At 53.7% G+C, this 8897-nt stretch overlaps 1 protein-coding gene across 1 annotated transcript; it reads right to left on the bottom strand.

Annotated features, from left to right (window-relative positions):
- Positions 1–3251: 3251 nt before the first annotated feature.
- Positions 3252–7705, bottom strand: FOXJ1 (forkhead box J1). The gene is made up of 2 exons (XM_009898042.2): positions 7206–7705; positions 3252–4156 (listed from the first exon to the last, which is right to left on the bottom strand). Exons 1-2 carry the CDS (start codon positions 7683–7685, stop codon positions 3329–3331), a joined length of 1308 nt encoding a protein of 435 aa, XP_009896344.1. The 5' UTR covers positions 7686–7705; the 3' UTR covers positions 3252–3328.
- Positions 7706–8897: the final 1192 nt, after the last annotated feature.

The following is an 8897-nucleotide window of genomic DNA, read 5'->3' as shown; positions in this document are numbered from 1 at the left end:
GAGATGCTCAGATGTGACAAGGGATGCTGGACAGCCACCAAGCAGGGGCCAGACCAAGCTGTGGGCACAGGGAGGTACCCACAGCCTGGCTCAGGCCAAACCTGTGACCCCCATCCCCACTGGCCCCCTCCCTGGCTGCTGTGGGCTGGTTGGCAGCTGAGTGTGTGCTGCTGTTCTTCCCTTGCCTGCCTCGGCAGAGCCCAACTGCTCCTCAGCGTAATTGGCCTCGCGAGGGCTCAGCTACCCCTGCAGCTCCTGCGCAGCTCCTCTTGCCACCCTGTACCCAGGAGAGCTCCCAAGCCACTTGTGTTTCTCAGGGCATCTCCAGGGCCAGGTGGGGACGTGGCGCAAGCAGGGAGGTAGTCCCAGGCACTCACACTATGCTGCTTCCAGGAACTCCTCAGGTGGGCAGGGAAGGATGATCCAGAGGTTGGGAGCAGCTCCCAGGACTTGAGGCATAGCCACCCTTGTGTGTCACAGGCTGTGTGGAACCATTGCCATAACAGGTAGTGGTTTGTGCCTCAGTTTCCCCATAGGGAATTGCTGTGCCAGCATGGAACGAGGTGATTGATAGCACCCATGTACCAGGGCTGGGTGTACAGCCAGGGCTGGGCTGGTGGCATGTCCCCTGCCCCCAGGGAAGAGGGTCAGGCAGAGCCAGGTGGGGCTGGGGGAAGCAGAAGAAGGGCTTTTCTCCTTCCTTTCCTTCTTTTCTCTCCTCCTTTCCCCTCCTTCTTTTCCTTCCTCCTTCTCCTTCTTTCTCCCTCTCTTTCTTCTTTCCCTCCTTCCCTCCTTTTCAATTTATGGATAATTTTACATGAAAAAGTTTAAACTGCAGATGTAGCTCTGAAGTTCTTCAACATCAGTAGAGGGGCCCTGAACCAGGAAAATACAAGAGAACAACCCCCAAGACAGTTCTGGGAGCACCCCACTTCCCACAGCTCCTCTCCTGCTGGGGCAAATGCCTGGATGCTTAACAGGATTCCTGCAGGAGTCCTCCCTTGCTTGGTCTTGGTTTACAGAGCAGCCAACACAAGCCTTTGAGCAGTGAAAATTTAAACCAGCTCTGTCCTGGGTTAAGCCTAGCAGCAACTAAACCCCACACAGCCATTTGCTGTCTCCTGCCCACCGGTGGGATAGGGAGGAGCAAAGAGAACCAAAAGCTCATGGGTTGAGACAAGGACAAGGAGAGAACACTCACCAGTTATGGTCATGGGAAGAACAGACTTGCCCTGGGAGGAAGAAAAGTCAATTTATTTTGTTAACAATAAAAGCAGGGTAGGGTAATGAGAACTAAAGCTGGATCTTGAAAACATCTTCTCCCCATCCCTGCCTTCTTCCTGGGCTCAGCTCTGCTCCTGATTTCTCCACCTCCTGGCCCCCAGCTCGTCAGGGGAACAGGGAATGGTGGTTGCAGTCAATTCATCACTGCTGCTCCTTCTTTTCTGGCCTCCACCTAACCTCTCACTCTCTCTGCTCCAGCATGGGGTCCCTTCCATGGGAGACAGTGCTCCACAAACTTCAGCACGAGTCCTTCTCATGAGCTCTTCATGAACTGCTCCAGCATGAGTCCCCTCCATGGGGTGTAGTCCTTCAGGAGCAGACTGCTCCAGCATGGGCTGCTCTCAGAGTCACAGTCTCCTTTGGGCACAGCCACCTGCTCCAGTGTGGCATCCTCCACGGGCTGCGAGGGGATATCAGCTCCACCAGTAACCTCCGTGGGCTGCAAGGAGATATTGACTCCACAGGTAAGCTCCTTGGGCTGCAAGGGAGATACCTGCTCCACAGCTAACCTCCATGTGCTGTGGGTGGGACATCTGCCCCACTATTAACCTCCATGGGCTGCAGGAGGTTACCAACCTTCCAACCTTCATGGGCTTCAAGGGCACAGCTTGCCTCACCATGGTCTTCACCAGGGGCTGCAGGGTAATTTCTGCCCTGGCACACCTCCTTCCCTCCCCTCTCCGGTGACTGCACACCTCAGAGGTGTTTCTCTCACATCCCCCTCCCCTCTCCACTGCTGATTTTCCAGAAGTTTCTGGTTTTTTTTCCCCTTCTCAAATAGGTTGCTGCAGAGCTGTGGCACTAATCATCTTGGCCTTGGAGCTGGGGAAGCTTCTAGCAGCTTCTCACAGGAGCCATCCCTGTAAACCACCCCAAAAGCAAGCCCATCACCCAAACCCAGTGCAACTCCCAGCTGGCATTTCCCCTCTCCCCTCAGGATGGGAAAAAAAAATGCCAGGGCTGAAGACAGAAGGGCTTTAAAATATATAATATTTAATAGATTATATAAAAACATCTAAAGAGGCCAACTTTGTGAATATATAACATTTAACAGATTGTATAAAACCACCTAAAAGAGGCAAATTTTGCATATATAACATTGAACAGAGGATATAAAAAACACCTACAAGAGGCCAATTTTAATAGATGGAGCTTAACAAACGAGGTGAAAACACCTGAAGAGGCCAATTTTAAGAGCTAGCATTGAACAGAGGAGGTTAAAACCATCTACAAGAGGCAAACTTGGAACAGATAACATTGAACAGATGAGATAACAACCGTCTAAAAGAGGCAGATTTTCGTAGATAACGTTTAACCAATGAGATAAAAACCATCTAAAAGAGGCAAACTTTGGATAACATCTAACAGATTATGTGGGGAAAAAAAAACCCCAACATCTAAAGAGGCAAACTGGGAACAGATAACGTGGAGCAGATCACCTAAAAACCATCTAAAAGAGGCACACTGACTGAATTTATAAACCTTTCCTTCTTCCCTAGGCACAAATCAGGAGGGAGGGTGAACTCAGAGAAGCCAGAAGGGACTTCTATTTACTTGCTAGCTAATTATCACACTAGACCTACCAACTACCCTAGGCAGAGAAAGGAAAGAGAGAGAGAGAGAGAGAAACAGAAAGATGGAGGAGTGAGGAAATTGCACTTAGCCTATCAAGTCCTAAACTACCAGGAAGGAACATATGCCATGCCCTTTGCCATGGAAAATAAACAACCCCAACCCCCCACCCCCAAATAGTTCACATTTCTCCTTTGAAAAGTAAAAAAATAAGTAGTAGTATATTTCTTCTCTTGAGTTAAGCTTGTGGTCTAGAGACTTCTCCTTTAAAGATGTATCAAGCAGTTCCCTTGGTGGTGGTTTGGTTTTTTTTTCCTTCCTCCCCCATCCCCAATGTTTCTGTGAATAGTTTACAGTTGAAGCTGGTTAAAAGTCACTGTGGGTGTCTCTGTCCTTAGAAAAATCTTGTCCCTTGTAAGTCCCAGCAGCAGGAGGGAAGCATCCTGCTAAAGTCTGATGAGTGCCTGGCCTCTTACAAGAGGGCTGTCAGGTCACTCCAGTTGCTGGCATCCACTGGCAAAGAGGGGTCGCTGAACTCGAACAGCTGCTCGATGTTGATGCAGTTGGAGAGGTAATCGTTTGTCTCTTCCTCCCAGGGGTGCTGCAGGAAAGAGGTGGCCATCAAGGTTTCCTCAAAGTCCAGGTTGTCCTGGTTGGCTTCAGTGAGGACCTGCTCCTGCTCCAGCTGCTGGGGAGGGTCAATGTTGTGCCTCTGTGCTGCCAAGTCCAGGTCTTGTGCTGTGGTGCTGATTGGAGGCACAAGCTCCAGGTCCCCGAAAGTGGAGAAGTCACCGTTCAGGTTGGTGTCGAAGATGGCTTCCCAGTCAAAGTCACCTTTCAGGGAGCCCAGCTCAGTCTGCTCTTCCTGGGTCAGCAAGGCACAGCTGGAGAAACGAGGCACCTTGGCTGTTCTCTTGGGCAAGGGCTGCTTGCGCTTCTGCCCTGCTTTGCCCTCCTGCCCTGCTCTGCCTTCCACCGTGTTCCATTTCTGGCTGCCGGTGACTTCTTCAAACTCCTTCAGCAGCCGCTGCGACTCCTTGTTGATGTTGAGGATGCTGGTGGAGGTGGTGCAAGTGGAAGTGGCTAAGCTGGCAAGGCAGGGTGCCTCTTGCTGGTCTCTCTTGGTGAAGGCTGGGTGGATCTGCACTGGGGACGCCCTCCGCTTCTTGAAGGCGCCGTTCTTGAGCCGCTCGGCGTACTGGGGGTCGAGCTTCCAAAACCCTCCTTTGCCCGGCTCGCTCTTCTCCCGAGGCACCTTGATGAAGCACTTGTTCAAGGAGAGGTTGTGCCGGATGGAGTTCTAGACCCAGAAAGAGAAAAGAGGAGGGGAAAAAAAAAAACACAAAACCCAAGGCTGAATGCTTGTCTGCTGCCACAGCACCTACCTGTGTGAGGCAGCTGGAGGCAAAGCACGTTTTCAGCCAGGACCTTTGGGAAAAAGAAAGCTGAAACGGTAATGTCAAGACACCCTGGGCTACGTGCCCAGCAGAAACTCCTCTGCCCCAAGCCACCAGCAGAGTGTTCTTGGCTCCTGTCTAATCCAGCCAGAGGTGGCAGGAGCCAAGGGGTTCAAGCTACAACTTGCCAGCCCGTGGAAAGCTTTTGGGCAACTCTCCTTTGCTGTAAATTGGGACCGTGGCGTCTTGGATCATAGAATGGATCGAAAGGGACCTTTAAAGGTTGTTTAGTCTGAATCCCCTGCAGTCAGCAGGGACATCTTCAACTGGAGCAGGTTGCTCAGAGCCCTACTGAAGCTCTGCTACAGTCTACTAAAAGTGTGTCCCCATCTTTCTTATCAGCCCCTTTAAGTACTGAGAGGCTGCAATAAGGTTTCCTTGGAGCCTTCTCTTCTTCAGGCTGAACAACCCCTGACTCTCACAGCCTGTCCTCATGGCAGAGGTGCTCCATCTTCTGATCATTTTTGTAGTCCTCCTCTAGCAGGTCCATGTCCTTCTGCATGAATATCATGCAGACTACTGGGAAAAAACAGCCAGGCTCACTCTAGGTATGGAGCTAAAATAGGCAAGATTGTGTCCTCCTTCATGGCTCGGGAGGAAGAGAAGGGTCTCTACATTGAGGTTACCATGACCCTGTTACAAGTGGCAACACATGGCAGCACCATGAGGGAGGGCATCCTCAGGGCCCTCCTTGCACCTCCTTCTGAGCCTATTGCTTAATGTTGAGGGGAAAATATTTGGCCAATAAGTAGGCACCTTGGCTGGGCTGACACAAACCGGACAGGCAAAACCAGAGAGACACACAAGGGCTGTTCCAACACAGCCCTGTGTGTCCCCAGAGGTGCCTCCTGGCCTGGGGAAGCTCGGTGTGGAATTGCTGCATCTTCATCAGCCCACTGCAGAAGCAAGCTGAGGGGAAAGGAAAGAGGAAAAAAAAAGGGGGGGGGGGGGGGGGAAGAACAAGAGGAGTTTCTGCTGCCATCAAGCTGTTTCTGAAACCCTGAATGTGCCTGGAGTGATGTGAATAATCAGAAAGGAAACTCAGTTATTGGGTAAATAACCCAGCGTTGGACTCCACAAAGCCAAGGCTGTATGAAGAGATTGGATATGGTAGAGGGTTGGCTTTTTTTAATGTTGCCTGGATATCTTTATGCTTATTCATCCATAATCCGTGGTGCAGAAAAGGGAAAAACAAGGCTTGAATGCTTGGAGCTGTTGAAAAACACACACACACATGCACACACACACACACACACAACAAAACCCTCGCTGGGCTGAAGCTCCTTGGGTGTGTTGGCTCCTCTCCAAAGCACTCAGCTCCCACAGGAATATATCCATCTCCCCCCTGGAGTACGGGTGGCATGACCTTTCCAGGCTGTCTTCACATACGGGAATCAGGACAGGGGATGAGAGCACAGGATAGGGAAAAGGAGGGAGAAGGGGAAGGGAAAAGGAGGGAGAAGGGGAAGGGAAAAGGAGGGAGAAGGGGAAGGGAAAAGGAGGGAGAAGGGGAAGGGAAAAGGAGGGAGAAGGGGAAGGGAAAAGGAGGGAGAAGGGGAAGGGAAAAGGAGGGAGAAGGGGAAGGGAAAAGGAGGGAGAAGGGGAAGGGAAAAGGAGGGAGAAGGGGAAGGGAAAAGGAGGGAGAAGGGGAGGGGAGAATAAAGAGAGAAAGCAAAAAAAAAAAAAGAGGGGAAAAACCCAAAGGACAAGCAAAGGAGCAGCAGGAACACAGCTCTCCCTGCAAACATTCCAGGCCGTGGCAGCTCCAGATTTACAGTTTAACGTTTTACAAGGGTCAGGGACTCACCAGCTGAATTCCCTGCTCCCCGTCTCCCCAGCCCTCACGCAGCCTGGCTGCCCTGCGTTATTAGCCGGCAGTTAACATATTTATCATTCCTGCCCGCAGCAGCCCCGTGAACCCCCTGCATCTCCACAGAGAGGGCTTGGAAACCTTCTTTCTTTCTTTCTCTCTCTCTCTTTTTTTTTTTTAATAAACACATTTTAATTAAACCCGTGATTATCCAGCCGTGAGTTTGCAGCAGAAAGGCAAGCCACGAGCTGGCACGCAGCTCCTCCTCCCAGACTGCTCCCATAGGTTCTCCCAGCACAGGGGAGGCTGGGGGAAGGCAGGTGGCCCTGGAAAGAAACCCTGTGATGGCCGCTGGAGACCCACCTGCCTGGAGAGACGCTGGGCAGTGTCTGGGCAGGGGGGTTTGAGGTGGGTTTTGCCCAACCCTTCCTGGGATTGCCACTGGGATCTCTGGCACAGGGTGGGTTTGGGCTGGGAATAACCTGAGCCACCCAGGTGCCTCCTGCCCTGCCCCATCCTTGAAAGCCTCACGTGCCAGAGGTCCCCTGGCGTGATGGAGGAGGGCAGTGAGCCAAGGTGGCTGGGAAAAGCCTCTGTGCCTCAGGCTGTCCCCAAAGCTGGTGAACCTGGGGGCATGCTCATGCTAGCTGGGGACAGTAGCCCTATTTGGCCTTCCCCCTGAGGCCTCACCAGCTCATCACAGCAACAAGTGGCATCTCCCTGGGGGTCCTCTCCATCCCACTCCTGTGCCTGGTCCTCAGCACTCAGAGATAATCAGCCTGGTGATTTCATGTGTTTGCAGCTCTAAGGGACTCAGGACCCCACAAGAGCTCCAGAAAGGTGCAGCTGAGGACAGAGATGTCTTCACCCCGGAGCCAAGAGGAGCTGCAGGGACCAGCAGCCCAACAGGTACCTCCCTGCTCCCAGGATGACCCTGGGCTCTCCCCTGTGAAGGCTCCTTCCCTCTGCTGCCCTCCTGGCCCTGGTATTTCCACACACCCAAGTTCTCTCCTGCTCCAGCATCCCCAGGACCTTGCCATGCACTGGGAGGGGGCAAGGCAAGAGGTCTGCAGCTTTCCTACCTGCCAGGTGGGATCAGCATGCCGGAAGTAGCAGAAGTTGTCAGTAATCCACTTGTAGATGGCCGAGAGGGTGATTTTGGGCTTGTTGCTGGCTTCCATGGCCATGCAGATGAGGTTGGCGTAGGAGTAGGGCGGCTTGACGTGCGGGTTGGTCTTGTAGTCAATGTCCTCTGCCAGGTGAGGGTGCATGGCCATGGTGTGGTGTATTGTCCTTGAGGTGGAGGAGGAGATGGGCTTGCAGGGGGTGTGGGGAATGCCCATGCATGCTGGGTCAGCGGCCAGGGGCGAGCATGGGGCAGCAAAGCTGGTGAGCTTGTCCTGAGGGTCCGGGCCGCTGGGGTAGCAGGAGGCTTCGCCTATGACAGTGCTTTTAATGGAGAAGTCCTGCAGCCACGTGAGGCTGGGCAGGGTGTCATCGATGTCCAGCATGTCCTTCAGCTTTCGCTGCTTCTCTGCCCACGCATGCCACTCTTCAGCCATGCTTTGTGGAGGGAAAGGACGGGGCAGATCCTGCACGGACAACAGGGAGAGGGTTGAGGCTCCGGGAGGTGCAGCTGCTCTCCATCCAGCACCTGGGCAGGGCTGAGCCTGAGTGCTCCTGGTGCTGCTGGGTGAGATACATCCCAAGGGTGCTGCACACCAGGACCACCACATCTTCCCCAGGATTCTGTAGCAGCCCTGAACCTCGGGGGCATTCCCTCAGACCACTGTGCCCTGGTGGCACCAAACTTTGGTGGCACCAAATCCCGGTCCTTTAGCAGCCTTAAACCTCAGAGACATTCCCTCAAGCACCCAAACCCTAGGGGGAGCAGGGTGGGGAGGGAAGCCGTGGGCGGCGCTGCCTAGTGAGCCCTTGGCTGAAGAAGGAATTGAAAAAACCCGAACAAGCAAGCAAACAAAAATCCACCACCACCAAACCCCTCAAACTACCGAAATCCTGCCAGGGCATTTCTCCCCCCAGCTGCTAACAGAATAAAATATCTTAAAAGTCCTCCCTCCGGTACCAGTATCTGTCCGTTTCAGGCTGTTTCTGCTCCGCCCATCAGCCGGTGCCCCAAAGCAGCCCGGGGTTGGGGAACGGGACCCACCCCCAGCCCACCCTCACTCAGCCAGCCGGCAGATTCTCGTCTGGGTTATTCTCGGGATGGGGATGCGGCGTCTGGGTTCGCTGCTGGTCTCTAATCCCGCGGGTTTGGCGAGCGGAGAGCCGGCGCCGGGAGTCCCGCACCGGTTGCACCGGGGGCTCTGCCGTTTGAACGTCCCCGCGCTCAACAACCCGGAGGGGCACGGTTTGGGAGTGATGTAAACACGGACACCAGCTACCCCGATCGCGCAAAACGTGTTGTTATCCCCTCAAAATAAGGCTCAGGACAACGACAGCTTGGAGAGATGCTTGGTCCCCGTGTCACCAAACCCTGTGCCCGCAGTGAGGGAGAGCCCAGCAACGTTCGTTGCAGGGGACGGGGGGAGGGGCGGGGGCAGGAGAGGAACTCAAATACTAATTAAAATTAAATGACATTAACATCCTCATCCCTCCCCTCACACACACAGCCTTGCGATCCTGCCGCCCCTGACAGCCAGCCGAGTCCCAGCCCCCCTGCCGAGCTCTCGGCAGTGCTGAGCAAGACTGGGGGCTGTTCCACCGCCCTCCCCATCACCTCACCGCCTTCCCCCCTCCGCTGCCATCCCTTA

Source organism: Dryobates pubescens, chromosome 20, assembly GCF_014839835.1.
Source record: "Dryobates pubescens isolate bDryPub1 chromosome 20, bDryPub1.pri, whole genome shotgun sequence".
Lineage (NCBI taxonomy): Eukaryota > Metazoa > Chordata > Aves > Piciformes > Picidae > Dryobates > Dryobates pubescens.
The sequence above is the reverse complement of the archived record's forward strand: the minus strand, read 5'-3'. Positions and strand labels throughout refer to the sequence as shown.